Source organism: Capsicum annuum, chromosome 5 (genome assembly GCF_002878395.1).
Source record: "Capsicum annuum cultivar UCD-10X-F1 chromosome 5, UCD10Xv1.1, whole genome shotgun sequence".
Taxonomy (NCBI): domain Eukaryota; kingdom Viridiplantae; phylum Streptophyta; class Magnoliopsida; order Solanales; family Solanaceae; genus Capsicum; species Capsicum annuum.
Window position 1 is genome coordinate 220,656,235 of NC_061115.1, and position 20,622 is coordinate 220,676,856.

At 38.5% G+C, this 20,622-nt stretch overlaps 4 protein-coding genes and 1 long non-coding RNA gene across 7 annotated transcripts in view; 2 read left to right on the forward strand and 3 right to left on the reverse strand.

Moving 5' to 3' along the window:
* Positions 1–7,165, reverse strand: part of LOC107871456 (ankyrin repeat-containing protein ITN1) — a 71,253-nt gene extending 64,088 nt beyond the window's left edge. For 2 of the 3 annotated variants that reach the window (XM_047412873.1, XM_047412876.1), the window contains exon 1: positions 5,459–7,155. In XM_047412873.1, the coding sequence (XP_047268829.1) occupies positions 5,459–6,041 (583 nt within the window). In that variant the 5' untranslated portion in view covers positions 6,042–7,155. Of the gene's footprint in view, positions 1–3,785; positions 4,441–4,796; positions 5,318–5,458 lie in introns of those variants that run through there. The other variant, XM_047412875.1, reaches the window with a different exon arrangement.
* On the forward strand, positions 340–3,331 carry LOC124898813. Its single transcript, XR_007055601.1, has 2 exons — positions 340–1,579; positions 2,919–3,331. It is a non-coding gene; the product is annotated as an uncharacterized LOC124898813 (long non-coding RNA).
* An 88-nt stretch (positions 7,166–7,253) lies between the features above and the next one.
* Positions 7,254–10,323, reverse strand: LOC107872229 (ankyrin repeat-containing protein ITN1-like). Its single transcript, XM_047412877.1, has 2 exons — positions 8,924–10,323; positions 7,254–8,645 (listed from the first exon to the last, which is right to left on the reverse strand). Exons 1-2 carry the CDS (start codon positions 9,332–9,334, stop codon positions 8,082–8,084), a joined length of 975 nt encoding a protein of 324 aa, XP_047268833.1. The 5' UTR covers positions 9,335–10,323; the 3' UTR covers positions 7,254–8,081.
* A 3,141-nt stretch (positions 10,324–13,464) lies between these two features.
* LOC107872230 (uncharacterized mitochondrial protein AtMg00860-like) lies at positions 13,465–14,861 on the forward strand. Its single transcript, XM_016718998.2, has 3 exons — positions 13,465–13,617; positions 14,109–14,526; positions 14,647–14,861. The coding sequence occupies exons 1-3, from the start codon at positions 13,465–13,467 to the stop codon at positions 14,859–14,861; spliced, it is 786 nt and encodes a 261-aa protein (XP_016574484.2).
* A 2,753-nt stretch (positions 14,862–17,614) lies between these two features.
* On the reverse strand, positions 17,615–20,580 carry LOC107871462 (protein ACCELERATED CELL DEATH 6-like). Its single transcript, XM_016718400.2, has 3 exons — positions 19,671–20,580; positions 18,600–19,126; positions 17,615–18,333 (listed from the first exon to the last, which is right to left on the reverse strand). Exons 1-3 carry the CDS (start codon positions 20,251–20,253, stop codon positions 17,704–17,706), a joined length of 1,740 nt encoding a protein of 579 aa, XP_016573886.2. The 5' UTR covers positions 20,254–20,580; the 3' UTR covers positions 17,615–17,703.
* Positions 20,581–20,622: the final 42 nt, after the last annotated feature.

Below are 20,622 nucleotides of genomic sequence, written 5' to 3' on the forward strand. Positions count from 1 at the left end.
ATGATAGAGATTAAGATGAATAAATATTTTATTAAGTATATTCTCTCACGAAAGAATTTTTTTCTTTTTGTATATAATTTAAATGCTTGTTGACACCTAATTTTTGTCCTCCACAACTACGTTTAATCTCGAGTTTCTTCGATTTTCAAATAAAATCACAACAAGTATTTTTTCCAAATAAACGCATTTTAAAATATGCATTTGGGTTAAATTTGTCATTTAAGTAATAATTATATATTTTTGTATTTGCATATACGGGATTGTATAAATGATGTCATTTAAATGAACATTTTTTTTAATCAAAATTGGACTTTAAATTAAGGATTATTTGAAAAATAAATTTAATAATTAAAGTCTTGATTCAAATATATTTATCTTAAAAGATAATTTATCTGAATAAATATGTGTTTGATTTTATCGAATCCAGAAGCTCGAGGTTAAATAAGGTATTAGTTCAGTTCGAATTTTGATTGAATTGAGCCAATCTATTAAAATTGGTCATAATTAAAATCAATTGGTCATAATTGCGATGCAATTGGCCAACTGATTTTCAATTGACCAAAACTTAAATGAATTGGCCAAATCCCCAAATAAAACCCAAAATTCTCAATTACCAGCCCAATAAAATAACCCAGCCCACACCCTTATTCTCTTAAACAGCAAAACAACACCAATATCAACCTCACCAAACAACACGGTCTCAACCACAAAAACTCAACCTTATACCCGATCTCCAACGTACAAACAACCAAAAATGGCGCACAACTCCAGCAAACGAACGACCTCAACCCGAATCCAATCGAACCCGACCCTACCAGCTCGAAATCCACCCGAAATCAACCAGTTCGCAGCCCTCCTCATGTGTCTCATGCGAGAAAACCCTCGAAGCTTCCAGAATCCGATGAGCTGTCCCCCTAACGGCTCAACCCCGTGATTCTCGGGATAATAGGTACGATTTCGTACACGTTTGGAGGATTTTCATTGGTTTAGGGGTGTATTCCGTTGGTTTCTCTTTTCTATTGGTCCACGATTTTCAATCCGTTTTGGGAAGAATCCAAAAAATGGGGGCACCGTGTACTAAGGCCATCGAGAGAGGACCCTCATTCTTGTGACTATAAAAAGCTCATTCATTGAGCTGAAAAAGTGTGTGTGTGGGTGGGGAGGGAGAGATTCTAGGGTTCGGAAATAATTCGAGAAACTAGGCTAAGATTGTTTTGGTTTTCGAAAGAGGGTGAAAAAGCTCATTCAGTGAGCTGAAAAGAGGGATTGTTCTTTATTCTTCCCTTTTGGGTTCGAAAGTTCTTATGTTCAAAATTTGAAGGGAAATTTCTTCTAAGAGAGAGGTATTTGAAAGGAGGAAAAAACTGAGGGAGGTGGAAGAAGAAATTTTGAGAATGAGCGATTCCTTTGATGAAGTTTTCTGGTTTCCCTTCTTCTTCTTTTGAAACTTGCTCGTTTAAACGGAAGACCTGAAGGTTCGTCGACTGGTCGTAACTTCCGAATTGACAGCGACGTTATTCTCTGGTGGTGATCGAGATTCCGTCAAGAGCTCGAGTCCCGTTTTGCTGCCCTGAAGCAGGTAACTCGTCGTTACGTTTAGTTCCGTTTAATTTCTGCCTGATCTCGCCATTACGTAAATATAACAATGTTTACGATAATTTTCTGGGCTGGAAATTGCTTGCTATAGGAAGCCTTATAGGCCATAGGACCTTGTATGAGATAATTTCATCTGTTTCATTTGATTGCCGTTCGTGATTCATGTTCGAACGAGCTGATTAGTGTATGATGAAAACTGTCTTATGAAATTGCTTGTTCTAATCAACGCTATTAGGTACTGCGTAAAATAGTTGTGTATGTGCTCTATATTTCGGGAGGAAAATATTTGCATATTATGTTTTTGCCACAACTGATGGTTTATGTATCATGTGTACTTGAGATTATTCATTTATGGAATGTATGTTATAGGATTTTCATGTTTATACACCTTATACTCTACAAGATGTGCTTATCCGAATGTTTCAATTTGAGTAAATGTGCAATGCCCCTCTTCTGGTAAAAGGATAGGTCCATAAACTGGACAAGATGATGGGTTCAAATGATTTTGCATCTTCTTTGGGATTTGTTCTTAGGAGCCTCATTTGTGACACTTCTTTATCAAAGTTAAATAAAAGAAGTCTTTTCTATTTATAGTGTGTATTCCCTTACTTTACCTATTTCGACATAAGTTTAACACGTACACTTGTAGTTCTTAGTTGAAAATTGATTCTAAAACTAGCTTTTCCTAAGTCATTACTAACTCGTATTAGCTTGTATACCACCTGTAAGAAACTTTTAGTATCCTATTCACTTGTCTGGTAAATACACCTCTTCTTACATCATTCTTACTCTTGTTGGATAAGAAAGCGTTTTTAGTTGCATTGCTCCTTCCCGCCTTTCTGATTCATTTCAGTACCTAAGGTTAAGACTTTTGCATCCGTTTAAACACAAAATCATGTTCACGTTTTATTTAAAGCCATCTTCTTTTTTGTGTTATCATTTGCTAGAAAAATTCAATAGGGTAAAAGTTGTTTGTGGGCTATATGTGTGGTGACATGCCTAATTAATGTGATTACTCTGTGGGAGAAGTTCTGTTTTGGTTGTTTCCTGATTCCTTCAACTCTTTGTTGCTACCTTGAGTTTTAGTAATAGAATAAATAATCAACCTCTACGCACATCGATTTTTTTTAAAAAATTTACTCCTGTTTTCAATCACTATGTATGTGTGAAGTCGATTCATTTCTCTTGAAATTTTATATTTTGGACGACCACGAATTCCTTTCCATCTATTGATCTATCATACTATTTGTTTGTGTGGCGTTTGGTACTATGAACGCGTATTAATCTCCTTTGTCTCTTTCCTTGCATGTGAATCCACTTAGAGACCGGATGGACTCTTTCCCCTTGCATCTATTAATGGGACACCGAGGCCCACCATGTCTATCGAGTCAGGCCCGAATAAAAGCCCAAAGTCGAGCATGTAGCATATGGATACGAGAAGTCGAAAGAAGAACAAATGGATTAAAGTCCTATCATTTAAAGCGGCTACGAGACCCCAAAATCTCATTTATTATTTTGTTTATTTACTTATTGTCGTCTTCATTTATTTATTTATTTCCTTATTTATTTATTTGGGCCTCGATTCCAAAGTTGTACTTAATACAGGAGAAGCGAGACTCGAGCTAAAGGCTCGAAAACATAAAATTAGGACAGGTGGAAGACCGGCTGAAAGCCCAATATCTAGATTAAGACAGGATTGTCGATTTGGGCCTAATGACTCAAGTCCTTCTGCTTCTACCCTTTCCCTTTTACTTTTGCTAATTTGTTTTATGTGTTTTCTTGCGAACCTAGTTAAAATTCCTAACTAAGTCGCTAAAAATTGGTTTTGCATAAACCTTAAAAATATTTCCTAAACAAATTACTTTTTCCAACAAATCAATATTTTTTCAAAGTTAATCAAAAGACGATTTTCAAATAGTTCGAATAATTGTAAGTTAGCGGACGTTTTAGGTGTCTAACACCTTCCTAAAACGTTAATAGGAACCACTTACTCGGAATCTCTAACTTAAAACGATTTTTCTGTTGTAGATCGTTTAAAGTGTTTTATAAAGGTTTCTTAATTCTTTTTCAAAATTAAGTGGCGACTCTCAAAAAAGTCAAAATTTCTTCGCAAAACAATGCTTGATGTCAGACATACGTGTAACGAACGTATCTTAGACTAGTAACTAAAATAACATGTAATGGACTGAAAAACCATTTCTCTCATAGTTGAATTATACATTTGGAAGCAATAAGTACAAGTAGTAGCTAGCATTCATGTCTCTCTTACGCTCATCTAATAATAGCAAAAAAGTACAATAAAATAGAGAGGCAACCTATGAAACAGACCGTAATGGCAAGACCAAGTGAATGTGATAAAGTAGCGAACATACCAGTTGCGAATGCAATTACAACTGCTAACATTGACATGCACAGAAAAATAATTGCGCGATTACAAAGCTTCTCTATATCTTTATGTTTAAGCTTTGTACTTACATTTGCCATGACAAAGTAGATGAATATGGGAACAGCTGAGCATGTGAAAGCAATGGCATCGGAAACAACAAATGCACGAAATGCTGTTTTCCTTGTTAGAATCGCCATCCCATTATTATGGCTATCGGGGTCGCTCTCAAAACCTCCTGGCAATGTGATACCAGCGGCGAAAGTGACTGTCATTATTAAAGTGGCTACAACAATATGGATTTGAGCTACCTTCATAATTCCTTCAACTGCTGTTTGATATGCCTTTTTAGCTTTATCGCGATCATCTTTCGTCAGTGGCTGGTACTCGTACTTCCGCTTTACCTCTAAGTCACGTTTTCCAAATCGGCCAATGCTACACAAATCCCGCACCAATTTCTCCTATTTTCATCAATAGTACAGTTTATATTCAGCTAGATTTCTGAATCCTAATTGTAAAAAGTCTTGAAAGTCATTCTTATTCTACTCTTGCAAGGACAAAATAACTTCAATAGTTATCTGAATATAGTATCGAAGATGATATTTAAGATTAGTATACAGTACGGAGGCATTTGAACTTGAAAAGGAGTATTTGAAGTTTTGTGGAACTACTTGTGTTTGGACAAAACTGAAGATTTGTGAGTGAACGCGAACCATTCTTTCACTTGACATAATACTTGAACTAGTATTTCAATATTTCACCAGAATATATACTCAAGTGCAATCAGTATTTGAAAAACAAATGTGTGACTGCTTACCTTCGCTGTTGTCACTATGCGTGATAATGCTATGTCAAGTGGGGTCTGGTTTTGTTTGTTAAATGACATCTTCTTTGCTCTATGATGGTATATTAATTCACGTACATGGTTATCAGAGGCAGCAAGCAAATGGAGAGGAGTGTTGCCGTCACTATCTGGCTCATCAACAAGGCTGTCGTACTCATCATAGTCTAATAAGAAGCAGATTAACTCGTCTTGATTGAAAAATACGGCAACATGAAGAGCGTTTTGATTGTTGCTGTTAAGCATATCGCGACAATCAGGGCAGTGATTTAATAGCTTCTTTATCATGTTTACATCACCTTCACTTGCTGCAATGTGAATTGCTGTCGTCCAGTCATTTTCACTGCCTGCCGGAAGGTACACTAAGGATTTTTTCCATGCCAGCATATCAGAAACTAAGTCTTCCATTCCCAATTTAACAGCATAGTGCGGTGAATTCCAACCCCATAAGTCAGGTTCCAAAGGCTTATTCCATCTCCATAGTGATCTAATGCAATCTGGATGTGTCAACACGATAAAAGCATAAATAAGGGGTTAGATCTTCTTGCGAATATAGTTGCACGACAGACATTACGAAATCATCAACAGATTATGGGAAGGTCAACTGAAGTTAGATATCGATACAGCAAATTATGTACCTTTATGTTCCTGAATTACTGCTGCATGCAGCGGCGTTCTATTAGATGGACCTGCAGCGTTAGTTGGTTTCTTGCAGGATTCCAAGATGATAATCAAAGCATCATGAAAACCAGATTCAGCCGCCAGATACAGTGGCGTCTCTTGCGCATGATTAGGCGGAAATTCAAATTCAGAATCTTCTTTCACCAAGAGCTTAACCACATCTAGATGTTGGCTCCTCACGGCCTTGTGCAGGGCTGTATCTCCACTAGCATCCGTCATCCTCGTGAGTTTCTTCTTAATATTATGATCTTCTATACGTGCAAGTAGCACACGTACTACTTCAGTGTTCCCTTCGTTAGCTGCTATGTGAAGAGCGGTTTCATTTTTCTTGTTTTGACAGCGTAACATTGCCGGAGTAACCTTAAGGACTTCTGCCGCGAAATGGGAGTGGCCATAGAGGGCTGCCACATGAAGGACCGTATTACCCTTTGGAGTGACTTGGTAGCCGTTTTCTTCATGCCTTTTCAAATGATCAGCAAGTAGAAAATTGGCATCTCCAATATTGCCTCCCATCGCAGCTTTATACAAGGTCGGATCCATTTTGGATTTGGAGTTTTATCCAAGATCTCCCAATGACAATCCTGTGAGTCCTTTGCTTTCTCTGATGAAACATTATTATATATAGGAAAAACTAATTAGATTCTTAATGTATTCAAAGAAGAAAGAGATCTGGTGCTTGCCTTGATCTCAAGAAAGGGAATTTGATGTTTTCCTATTCCGCTTTCATGTCAAAACTAAAAGAATATCATGAACAGTTTTAAGAACTTATTAAACCTCCCAAGACAAAGATGTTTTTATTCATGTTTTTTCTTTTCAAATTCCTTTCTTCTGATCAAAGCAAACAATAAGTACCTTTCTTTTGATCGAATGCAAAGATCTGTGTGGTGTTCAGAATGTTTCTATATAATATTTCATCCAGAGAAAGCAAAGAACTCACTGGAAACCAAATAAAAAAAACGAAAATGGATCCAACCTTGTACAATGCTGCGGTGGAAGACAATATCAGTAATGGTGATTTCGTACTTTCTGAATATCTGAAAAGGGATGCAGAAAATGAGTACCAAATCACTCCAACGGGCAACACAATCTTACACGTGGCGGCAAATTTTGGCCACTCCCGTTTCGTGGAAGAAGTCCTTAAGATTAGTCCAGCATTGTTATGCCATCAGAACAAGAAGAATTAGACTGCACTTCACATAGCAGATAACGAAGGTCACATCGAATTAGCCCACTTGCTACTTAGTATAGATGAGCATCATAAGGAGACACTCATGAGGATGACAGATGAGAATGGAGATACAGCGCTGCACAAGGCCGTGCGGAGCCAACATCAAGATGTAGCCAGACTGTTGGTGAAAGAAGATCCTGCATTCGAATTTCCATCCAACAAGGCTTGGGTATTGCTGAGTATAGTATGCTGTGCCATCGGTTGCATCTCTTTCATTATGTACGTGTGGGTAGTGCTGAGTATAGTATGCTGGACACGCGTAGCAAAAAAATAATGTATACGTACAAAAAGTATTTTTGACATATATACTTCGTGTAACTTTCTGAATACATAATATAAACTTTCGACAAAGGATGCTCAACTAACCACCCTTTACTGCGTGTTGGTCATGTATCTTCTTGAAAGAGAAGTGTAGAGAGTGTCAAGTCCACCTCTAACCCCCCACCCCCAAACCCCAAACCCCAACCCTAAACACATGTACCATGTAACTCTCACCAAATTGGAAGAAATCACTTAGTGTTTTTGCCTTTGTCGGGACATTCAGTTGGTCTCACCGTACGATATATATTAGTAATATGTAAGAAAAAGACTAGTGCAGTTCATGAACATGAGCAGACACAACGATTTCAAGTTATAGTAATTGAATTCCTAAAAACTACAAATACAAATCGAACGTTGAAGTGGGTGAAAATTCTAGGAGACCATGATTCAAATGTGAGTTTACATTTATAACAAAAATGACTTAATAAAGCAAAAATGAATAAGAACGGTATAATTCAATTCAACATCTTTTGTCGTTTAGAAATGCATTCTTCCCTCAATTTTTCGACATAGGGGGTTAGCTTGCTTCCGCTGGTTATGGGTGGACCGGTGAAGGATCCAAAGGACATGTTATGAACATGGATATTCCAGAGGCTAGCCAAGTTGTGCCCGAGGCTAAACCAGGAAGAAGCCCAAGAATTAGACAGACCAACAATACATTTGCTTGCGATTCGAAAAAGAGGCCCAAGAATTAGACAGGTCAAATGTCATTATTATTACGCTGACCACCAGGTTGTGAGGTTTTCGCAAGGGATGTTTTCCATTTACATTCTCGACTATTAAAAAAATCGACCAAACAACATAAATTAGACAGGTGCATGTAGCTTAACCTCCTTATCCATCATTGAAACTATATCCATGTCACATAGAAAACACGTATGTAAAACCCATGCAACATAGTCATACCCAGGGTTTCGATCTAGTGGTAAGAGCAAACTTGTGAATTAGGCGCACGTGACAAGTTTGAACCCTGCAACTGACAAAATCGTTATACTTAAGTGGAAAAGTATTTTGCCATGGCTTCTCCACTACTAACATTTCTTTTTTGAATTGTCATGACAAAAGATGTACAATAAAATAGTGAGGCAACCTTTGAAACAGACAGTAACAGCTAGACCAAGTGAATGTGATAAAGTAGCAAACATACCCGTTGCGGATGCAATTACAACTGCAAACATTGTCAAGCACTGACAAATACCTGCGATTCTATAAAGCTTCAATACAATTTTTTTACATTGAGGAGTTCTACTTTGAGCTGCCATGAGGAAGTAGATGAATATGGAAACAGCTGAGAATGTGAAGGCAATGGCGTCGGAAACAACAAATGCACAAAATGATGTTTTCCTTATTAGAATCGCCATTCCTTGATTAGGGCTATCGGAGTCGCTCTCAAAACCTCCTGGCAATGTGATACCAGCGGCGAAAGTGACTGTCATTATCAAAGTGGCCACAACAATATGGATTTGAGCTACCTTCATGATACTTTTGACTACTGTTTGATCTGCCTTTTTATCTTTATCGTGATCATCTTCCCTTACCTCAAAGTCACGTTTTCCAAATTGACCAATGCTGCACAAATCCTCCATCAATTTCTCCTATTTTAATCAATAGTAAAGTTTATAGTGAGTCGGTCGAAAAATTTAACACAGTAACTTGTCTAACTTAGAACTAATCTGTTCATAGCGTAGGAGACAACAGTATCATGAAATACAATTATAGTTTTACTTGACATAATGGTCAGAAAGCTGAAGATTTGTGAGTGCACGCAAATCGTTCTTTCGCTTGACATAATCCTTGAACTAGTATATCAATATTTCACCAGCATATACTCAAGCGCAACCAGTATTTGAAAAACAAATATGCGGCCGCTTACCTTCTTTGTTGTCGCTTTGCATGACAATGCTATATCAAGTGGAGTCTGGTTTTGTTTGTTAAATGACATCTTGTTTGCTCTAGGATGTTTTATTAATTCAGGCACATGGTTAGCAGAGGCAGCAAGCAAATGGAGTGGAGTGTTGCCATCACTATCTGGCTCATTAACAAGGCTGTCGCACTTATCAGAGCCTAATAAGACGCAGACTACCTTGTCTTGATTTTTCAATATGGCAACATGAAGAGCATTTTGATTGTTGCTGTTAAGCGTATCGCGACAATCAGGGCAGTGATTTAATAGCTCAATGATCATGTTTACATCACCTTCACTGGCTTCAATGTGAATTGCTGTTGTCCAGTCATTTTCACTGCCTGCCGGAAGGTACACTAAGGATTTTTTCCACCACAACATATAAGAAACTACGTCTATCAGTCCTAATTTGACAGCATAGTGCAGTGAATTCCAACCCCATAAGTCAGGTTCCTCTTATAAAGGCTTATTCCATCGCCATAGTGATCTAATGTAATCTGGATGTGTCAATACGATAAATGCATAAATAAGGGGTTAGATCTTCTCGCAAATATAGTTGCACGACAGACACTAAGATTTTGTACCTTTATGTTTCTGAATTACTGCTGCATGCAGAGGTGTTCTATTAGATGGACCTGCAGCGTAAGTTGGTTTCTTGCAGGATTTCAAGATGACAATCAAAGCATCCTGAAAACCAGATTCAGCCGCCCGATACAGTGGTGTCTCCTGTGCATGATTAGGCGGAAATTCAAATTCAGGATCTTCTTTCGCCAAGAGCTTAACCACATCTAGATGTTGGCTCCGCACGGCCTTGTGCAGGGCTGTATCTCCACTAGCATCTGTCATCCTCGTGAGCTTATCATTAGTATTATGACCTTCGACACATGCTAGTAGCACACAGACAACTTCAGTATGCCCTTCATTAGCTGCTATGGGAAGAGCGGTTTCATTTTTCTTGTTTTGACAGCATAACAATGCCGGAGTAATCTTATGGACTTCTGCCGCGAAACGGGAGTGGACATAGAGGGCTGCGACATGGAGGACCGTGTTTCCCTTTGGAGTGACTTGGATCTCTTAAGATTCACTTCATCTTATGATTCTTTTCTCATAAAAACAAACAAGTAGAGTAGTCGATTACTTAAGAAACGAACAAAACATGACTACAGAACAAAGAAAATCTTGTAGCCAACTCAAATGGCGAACATTGATGACATATCTATCTCTCAAGAACATTATACAAAAAGATTGAAGAACTGCAAGCCAGTGAGCATGTCAAGGTTGTAACATAGACGCGAGTCTTTATGTAAGTTATGTAGGAAGTTTCAGATCACAAGGACCATTCTTTCACCAAAGCAACAGTACTTCTTACTAACACGCAATATTATCTATAGTATCTTTCTCTTGTAGCATCTTTATCAACTTCCAACGCCAAATTGCATGACTAACACATAAGGCAGCTGCAACATACTCGACTTCACAAGTTAAGAAAGGAACCAAAAAAAGAAAAAGAGAAAAACAAGAGAATATTATCATAGGTTGCTTCATAAGCACCAAAGTGAATGTCATTTCTCCAAAAGAAAAGATTGCAGTGTAAAGCATCGTAGCTATTCGTAGGGTCGGAGGAAGAGGACCAGACCACAGGGCTCTATGCGTAAGAAAGTGCGTATAATACTACGTTAAAAAAAGTTTTTCTTGCGAAGAAGCTTGTGATTCTTTTGTCGAAATAAGGACAAATAGTTTGATTTGATATTTTCAAAGAATCAACTAAGGAAATCTCATTTTTCGTATATCGAAAACAAGAACTATCCATATGTTAGTTAAACCAAAATTTGGATTGTACAAATTTGGATCCATTTTCTTTTCATTTTTTCCTTTTTTTTTTTGGATTTTGGGATTTATTTCTTGTGTGTCCTTTATTATATTATCATCGAAATATTTTTGATACGGGTAAAGTTGTTGCCATGTGAGCAGGAGGTAACGGGTTCAGGCCTTGGAAACAGCCCCTTGCAAAAATGTAAGTTGAGGTTGCGTAAAATAGATCCTTGTGATTGGGCCCTTCCACGGACCTTGCCAATCACGGGAGCTTAGTGCAGCGGGCTACCCTTTTTTGTTTTAAGAAATATTCTGGACACCACACCTTTGATAAAAAAGAAAAGGAAAGGTATAAGCAAGGAATTTGTTCAACTTTTTTCACAGGGCCATCAACAACTGTTAACAGTAAACTCCTTCTACCAATGCTAGAACAGATGAGAAGAAATCACCCTAGCGTTTAGCTTCTAGTGAAAATTGAACACGAGACTTCATAGTGCACGACAAACTTCATTAACCACTAGGCGACACCTTTGGATGTTTCTTTCATCCAGAGAAAGCAATCCTGCTCGCGATGTTAGTGGTGGTGGAACCACACGTAGAGTCGGAGGGTAATGATCATGAAGACAGAGCTAGTCGAGATGAAAAATTAGTTGAGAACATTATGAAGACAGCTCAAATGCATTTAGTTGTGGAAACTATCTATTAATGACACACTAATATTATTAACCATTATATAGAAAAAAAAGAGAATAATATTAGAGTGCTCTTCTTGATGAATCTCCAAAATAGAAAACTAAGTACCATATATTAGTTTTTGCCAGATCCTCTCTATATATTAAGAAATCACTGAATATCTATAAATATTTTGACTAGAGAACCCACAGATTTTAAGTTATGTACAATGGAATTTACTACCGAAAACCAAACACTGTATCAGTATAACAGAGATTATATAATCATTAACAGTTGGAAACTGGTAAAGTTGTTGTCACGTGACAAGGTCACGTGTTTTAAGTCTTGAAAACGGCTAGCAGAAATACAAGGTAAAGTTATTGTTGCTGGATTTAGTCAGATCCTGATTGGGATCCTGACAATTGGTATCAGAGCCAGGGTTCCGTGTGACCTGTGTGGTGGAGATGACTGAGGGCACTCGCTTCAAGCTGGTGGATGATCGACTGGCTAGACATGATGAAATTTTGAATGAACTGCTAACTAATCAACAGGAAGTGTGTAACACTCAAATAGGAATTCAAGGAACCTTAGAGCTTCTCTTAGAAAGGCTAACAGCTCTTGAGAGAGTACCGAATAGAGCTCAGGGTGAACACCAACAAGGAGATGGGATACTTCCTAATCCGGCTCTGGAAAACAGACAAAATAGGCTGAAAATGGTGCCAATTCCCCCTCCCAAGTGGGAATTACCTAGTTTTAAAGGTCATGAACCCAAGGTGTGGCTCCGTAAATGTGAAAGGTATTTCACTATATACAGAACATTGGACAATCTTAAGGTTGATGCAGCTGCGTTGTATTTGAATAGGGTAGCAGAGACTTGGTATCACTCTCTAGTACTGAGTAGAGGTGTGGTTAATTGGGTAGAGTTTAAGGAAGAGCTAATTAGCAGATTTGATGATGAATTACTGGATGATATAGTGGAACAATTTAATAGACTCTCTCAAACAGGATCAGTGGATGAATTTCTTGCTAAATTTGAAGACATCAAGGCTCAAATGCTTGTGAGGAATCCACACCTCAATGATGCTCACTTCCTATCCAATTTTGTGGGCGCTTTGAAGGAAGAGATTCAATTTTCTGTTAAGATGTTCAAACCAGCTACACTTAAACTTGCTATTGAAAAAGCTAGGATGCAGGAGAAGGCCAAAGAAGCTGTCCAGAGGAGAAATAAGGTCATAAACAAGCCCACTGGTGTTTTAATCCACAATCCTAATACCAAGGTAGGGGGGAGCTTAACCACTAAACCTAATACATTTAAATTGAGTCCAGAAGTTTATGAGTATAGGAAGATCAACACACTATGTTTTAGGTGTGGTCATAAGTATCTCGTCGGTCATCAATGTAAACAAAAACAGTTGAATTGTTTGATGGGAGAAGTAGAGTCTATTGAAGAGAGACCTGGAGAGATAGAGGATCCTTCCTTTTCGGATGTGATTATTGAAGGAGAATTAGACCAGGAAGTTGAGGAGGCCGTATGCTTAAATGCACTATCAGGTAACAATCAAGGGGTGAACACTATCCTAGTCAGTGGTACTGTGAAGAATAGAGCACTCACCTTGTTGATTGACTCTGGAAGAACTCATAGCTTTCTTGATCAAAACACTCTTATTGAAACTGGCTATCAAGCTAGCTATTGTGCACCATTAAGGGTAATAGTAGCTGACGGAAACTATGTAATGTGCACCTCTCAATGCAAAGGGTTCTTGTGGAGAATGCAGGGAAGATATTTTCAAGAGGACATGCTTATTATACCTGTTGGAGGGTGTGACATGGTGCTGGGAAATGACTGGATGAAGAAGCACAATCCCACTAGATTTGATTATGAAAAGAAGTGTGTTACTATTGGCAGGAAGAGCAACAAGTTAGTGTTAAAAAGAATAGCTGAGGAAGGGAAGCTTAATATGGTCACTAGTGGTACTATGAACAAGATGCTAAAAAAGGGGCAAACTCTCATTTCTCATTAGTTTATGATGAGTGCTGGTGACAACAGAACCCATGAGCTAGTGGATGATGCTATATTGAAGGTATTGGACCAGTATCCAGATGTGTTCAAGGAGCCAATGACCTTGACTCCTGTTAGGTCACTTGACCATGCCATTCCTCTCAAATCAGGGGATGTTCCAGTGAGTTTGAGGCCTTATAGGTACGCTTACTACCAAAAGAATGAGTAGGAGAATCAAGTCACTGAAATGATCAACCAAGGCATAGTTCAACCTAGTCAATCTCCATTCTCTTCACCAGCTTTATTGGTCAAGAAAAAGGATGGATCCTGGAGATTTTGTGTAGACTTCAGGGGGTTGAATGAGATCACTATAAAAGAAAAGTATCCAATACCTATAGTTGATGACTTACTGGATGAATTGCATGGTTCTGTGATCTTTTCCAAAGTCGATCTCAGGGTTGTATACCACCAAATCAGGATGAAGACTGAGGATGTCATAAAACTGCGTTTAGGACCCATGTGGGTCATTATGAGTTCAAGGTGATGCCATTTGGCATAACCAATGCACCTGTTACTTTCTAAGCCTTAATGAACCAAGTTTTTCAGCCATTCCTCCGGAGGTTTGTCTTAGTATTTTTTGATGATATACTCATTTATATTGTGTCCTTAAAGGAGCATGTTGATCATCTGATAGCTGTGTTTGATACATTAAGAGACCACTCCTTGTATGCCAAAAGGTCCAAATGTTCATTTGGGCATCCTAAGATTGAATACCTAGGTCATATTATCAATAGAGATGGAGTATCTACTGATCCTGCTAAGATCAAGGCTATGTTGGAGTGGCCTACTCCTAAGTCCTTGAAGGCTCTTAGTGGATTTTTAGGGCTGACAGGTTATTACAGGAAATATGTGTCTGGTTATGGTGCAATTTGCGTACCTCTTACAGACTTGCTAAAAAATGCCTTTAATTGGAATGAAGAAGCTGATATAGCATTTAAAGCTCTCAAAACTGCTATGTCCTCAACACCTGTACTTATATTGCTCGACTTTGCCAAGGAATTTGTTGTGGAAACAGATGCTAGTCATTATGGTATTGGTGTTGTACTCATGCAGGAAGGCTAACCAGTGGCATACTTCAGTAAAGTGTTAGCTCCAAAGCACAAGGGTAAATCTATATATGAAAAAGAGTATATGGCCTTGTTGAATGCAGTGGACAAATGGAGGTACTACCTCCAGTTCAAACACTTTGTGATCAGGACTGATCATCATAGTTTGAAGTATTTGATAAAGCAAAGAGTTACCTCAGCCTTACAACAGAAGGGGCTTACTAAATTGTTGGGACTTGATTATGAGATCCAATACAAGAAGGGTGCTGAGAGTAAGGTTGCTGATGCCCAGAAGATCAAGGAAAGCTGTTGGTTATGAGTGTGATGATTCCAACTTGGATGCAAGAGGTCACTAATAGCAATTCTGAGGATCCTCGGGTGCAAGAAATAATTGCGCAAGTCACTATGGATTTGCAAGGTCCTAGTTTATGGCATTATACTTCTGGAGTTTTGAGAAGAAAAGGAAAGGTTTACACTGGAGATACTGGAGGCTTAAGACGCCATTTATTGACTACATTCCATGCTTCTCCAATGGGGGGTCATTCAAGGCAGCTAGGCACCCTCAAGAAACTGTCTCAACTCTTTTATTGTCCTAACATGAAACAGATGGTCAATGATTTTGTTGCAGGTTGTGAAGTGTGTCAAAGAAATAAAGATGATAATCCAGCTTATCCTGGACTTTTGCAGCCACTACCTATTCCTAATCAAGCCTGCAGCCAAATTAGCATAGACTTTATTGAGGGACTTCCTAAATCTAGAGGCAAAGAGGTGATCCTAGTAGTAGTAGACAGATTGACCAAGTATTCACACTTTATTGCTTTATCACACCCTTATACTTCTGTCACAGTAGCTGAACTTTATTGGAATAGGATACATTGTTTACATGGTGTTCTTGATTCTATAGTGACTGATAGGGATAGAGTTTTTCCTAGCCATTTTTGGCAAGCTCTCTTCAAACTCTTGGGCACACAACTACACTATAGCACGGCTTACCACCCCCAAAGTGATGGCCAGACTGAGAGAGTGAATAAATGTCTAGAGAATTATCTCAGGTGCATGGTGTCTAGCAGACCTACTCTTTGGGAGCCCTGGCTTACTGCTGCTGGGTGGTAGTATAATACTAACTTCCACACTAGCCTGCGGTGCACTCCTTTTGAAGCTTTTTGTATGGGTATTCACCTCCATATCTGTCCATGGGACCACTAATAGAGACTAATGTTCCAGTGGCTGAGGATACTGTTTTGAAGAGACAACAGATGTATCAACTTCTTAAGGACAATTTGAGCAAAGCACAAGAGAGGATGAAGCATTATACTGATAGGAAGAGGTCAGAAAGGGAGTTCCAGGTGGGAGACATGGTCTACCTTAGGCTTCAACCTTACAGGCAAACCTCTATAGCATTGAGAAAAAATTTGAAGCTTTCGTCTAAATATTATGGTCCTTACAAGGTCATTTCCAAAACTGGATCAGTGGCTTACAAACTTGAATTACCTGCAGACTCTAAAGTACATCCTGTGTTCCATGTATCCCTTCTAAAAAAGAAGGTAGGTTCCAAGGTGGTGGTGCAATCGACTCTGCCTATTACTGGGGATGATGGTCAATTTTTAGTCCAACCTGTGGCTATTTTACAAAGACAGATGATCAAAAAGAATAATGTGGCTGGAGTGAAGGTTTTGGTTCAATGGTCAAATTTGCCGCCGGAAGATGCTACCTGGGAAGACTATGACCTCCTTAAGGCTAAGTTCCCTAATTTTGATTCTCAAGGAGGAAGAAATGTAATGATCCTACTTAGTATAGCTTAGCATATTTTAATCAAGCAAATAAAGAAAGCGGGCAGTGGGGATCGTAGTTGAAGCACAGAAGGAGTGACTAACTCACTGACCTGGACGGCTGAGATTTAATTGTTATTAATGAGGTGCAAGGGTGGAGATAATGCCACGTCGCCAGAAGTTGTTATATAACGACTAGTGGAGAGAGAAAACACAAACGATAATCTGGTATTTCCTCTCCTTCCTCGTGCTCTCTTCTCTCTCTTCTCTTTCTTCTTCTCTACTCTAAACTTCTGATCCTCCCCTTCTCTTCTCTGCAGATTCAAGAACTTCCATGGATGCCCATCTACCCTAGTTATAGTAGATTAATTCAGTTCTTAATTTCCTTATAATTGATATCCATTTTTCATTTTTTTGAAGTAAACCGAAAATTGTCCCAAAAATTTTGAGTTTTTTTACTTTTATTGTTGCTGAATTTAGTCAGATCCTGATTGGGATCCTGACAGATGTGTGGGACAAAGAGATAGGATTAGAAATGAAGATATTCGAGTATGAGTGTCCTTGATGAAGAACAAGATGCAGCAAGCGAGACTGAGATGGTCCAGGCATGTAAAGAGGAGATCAGGAGCCGATGCCCCGATATGGAGGTGTGAGAGATTGGCTCTGAATGGTTTCAAGAGAGATAGAGTAGACTGAAGAAGTAATGGGGAGAACTGATTAGACAAGATATGATGTAGTTTCAGCTAATTGGGGACATGACCTAAGACGGGAGGTTATGGAGGACACAAATTCGGTAGAGTTGTCTCGCTTTTCCTTCCATACTAGTTAGTCGTAGTACTACTCTTGTAGTTTCTCTTCCTTCAATTTCTATAATTATCTATTACTCTTTTGTGCTTCGATTATCATAGTATTCTGTTGTAGTTACTGTTCCAATTTTTTTTTTAAGACTGCTTTGTCATGTTCTCTGTGCCCTTGGAATAACTGGTAAAGTTGCTGCCATGTGACGGGTTCAAGCCCTGGAAACAGCTTAGTGCACCGGGCTGCTTTGAATTGTTTTTCCTTGCGCTGAAGGTCCATTTATAATTCCCCAAACTCCAGTTGTGGAATTTCACTGGGTATATTGTTGTTGTTGTACGATGAATTATTTAGTGAAGGTACATTGGTTCTATAGCATTTTCAGTGATGAAAAATGATCTGCTGCGACCGCTTATAATTTAAATAGAAGAAAATGATCTTACATAGATTGTTATATCATGTGATAAAGGATGTATAACTAAAATAACATGTAATTCAAGGCATTGGGTAAAAACTGAAATATGTAGTTGAATTATATATATGCAAGCAATAAGTACAAGTAGTAGCTACTGGCTTACATTCTTCATCTCACTCTCATCATATATATCTACAACTATAAATAACAACCAAGAAGTACAATAAAATAGAGAGGCAACTTATGAAATAGACAGTAACGGCAAGACCAAGTGAATGTGATAAAGTAGCAAACATACCAGTTGCAAATGCAATCACTACTGCTAACATTGACAAGCACTGAAAAATAGCTGCGAGATTATAAAACTTCCATACAATTTTTTTCCGTTGAGGAATTCTACTTTGAGCTGCCATGAGGAAGTAGATGAATATGGCAACAGCTGAGAATGTGAAGGCAATGGCATTGGAAACAACAAATGCACGAAATGATGTTTTCCTTATTAGAATCGCCATCCCTTGATTAGGGCTATCAGAGTTGCTCTCAAAACCTCCTGGCAATGTGATACCAGCGGCGAAAGTGACTGTCATTATCAAAGTGGCCACAACAATATGGATTTGAGCTACTTTCATAATACTTTCAATTACTGTTTGATCTGCGTTTTCAGCTTTATCTTGATCATCTTTCCTCAGTTGCATTGCGACTCCTATACCCGTTTGATCATTTGGATTGGACATGGACTTGTACTTCCGCTTTACCTCAAAGTCACGTTTTCCAAATAGGCCATTGCTAAACAAATCCTCCACCAATTTCTCCTATTTTCATCAATAGTACAGTTTATATTGAGTCTGTCAAAAAATTTAACACAGTAACTTGATTAACTGAGAACTAATCTGTTCATAGCTTAGGAGGCAACGATATCATGTAAAAATTGAATTACAGTTTTACTTGATGTTTCAACACCACATCAAGAATGGTCAGAAATAGAAGTTGGATCTATAAAAGCATTGTTATTAAAAGTTAAAAGAGTAGTCCATAGCAACGCAACCAGTATTTGAAAAACAAATGTGTGGCTGCTTACCTTCTTTGTTGTCGCTTTGCATGACAATGCTATATCAAGTGGAGTCTGGTTTTGTTTGTTAAATGACATCTTCTTTGCTCTAGGATGGTTTATTAATTCAGGCACATGGTTATCAGAGGCAGCAAGCAAATGGAGAGGAGTGTTGCCGTCGCTATCTGGCTCATCAACAAGGCTGCTGCACTTATCAGAGTCTAATAAGAAGCGGACTACATTGTCTTGATTGTTCAATACGGCAACATGAAGAGCATTTTGATTGTTGCTGTTAAGCATATCCCAACAATCAGGGCACTGATTTAATAGCTTATATATCATGTATACGTAACCTTGACTGGCTGCAATGTGAATTGCTGTAGTCCAGTCATTTTCACTGCCTGCCGGAAGGTACACTAAGGATTTTTTCCACTCCAGCATATCAGATACTACGTCCGTCAATCCTAATTTAACAGCATAGTGCAGTGAATTCCAACCCCATAAGTCAGGTTCCTCGCATAAAGGTTTATTCCAACGCCATAGTGATCTAATGCAATCTGGATGTGTCAACACGATAAATGCATAAATGAGGGGTTAGATCTTCTCGCAAATATAGTTGCACAGCAGACACTACAAAATCATCAGCAAAAATTGCAGATAACTATTTTTTAGTCAAAGAATATAACGTTGCCCAGATATTGAAATGACATTACTCAACCCACCCCTCCTCTAAGTCTTCTTCTCTTCCCTCCTATTTTTTTCTTACGGCAGAATCGCTATTCAGGTGGATAAAAACTGCTGGACATTAAATAACCACATCACGATTGATTTTGGTTGGCTAGTTTAGAAAGTCACAGGGGCAGGCCAAAACTTCTTTGTTCACATCATTCGCTACACCTTGGCGAGATAGTCTTTTGGAAAGGAGAAGAGGGATTGGGGTAGTTGTCAGAGATATTAAATAGTAAGAAAATTAGTCCATTGGATTATAAGTTGATGCAGATAATGGAGGATCCTAGTGAGACTATCGACATGATTAATCCATATTATGGGAAATTCAACTAAAGTTAGATGTTGATACAGCAAATAGCAAAAATTATGTACCTTTATGTTCCTGAATTACTGCTGCATGCAGAGGCGTTCTATTAGATGGACCTGCAACATAAGTTGGTTTCTTGAAGGATTCCAAAATTTTAATCAAAGCATCATGAAAACCAGATTCAGCCGCCAGATACAGTGGCGTCTCCTGCGCATGGTTAGGCGGAAATTCAAATTCAGGATCTTCTGTCACCAAGAGCTTAACCACATCTAGATGTTGGCTCCTCACGGCCTTGTGCAGCGCTGTATCTCCACTAGCATCCATCATCCTCGTGAGTTTCTCCTTAGTATTATGATCTTCGACACATGCAAGTAGCACACGTACTACTTCAGTGTGCCCTTCATTAGCTGCTATGTGAAGAGCGGTTTCATTTTTCTTGTTTTGACAGCAAAACAATGCTGGAGTAATCTTAAGGACTTCTTCCACAAAATGGGAGTGGCCATAGAGGGCTGCGACATGGAGGACCGTGTTTCCCTTTGGAGTGACTTGGTAGCCATTTTCTTCATCCCTTTTCAGATGATCAGCAAGTAGAAAATTGGCATCTCCGATATTGCCTCTCATCGCAGCATTATATAGGGTCGGATCCATTCCCTTTGATTTGGAGTTTTATCCAAGAACTCACAATGACAATCCTGTGAGTCCTTTCTCTGGATGAAACATTATTATATAGGAAAAACTAATTAGATTCTTAATGAATCCCAAAGAAGAAAGGGATCTGGTGTTTGCCTTGATCACAAGAAAGGGATTTTGATGTTTTCGTATTTCTCTTTCGTGTCAAAAGTGAAAGAATATCATGAACATAAACAGTTTTAAGAACTTATTAAACCACCTAAGACAAAAAGAATGCTTGGATCTCTTAAGATTCACTTCGTCTTATGATTTTTTTCTCATAAAAACAAACAAGTAGAGCAGTCGATTACTTAAGAAACGAACAAAACATGACTACAGAACAAAGAA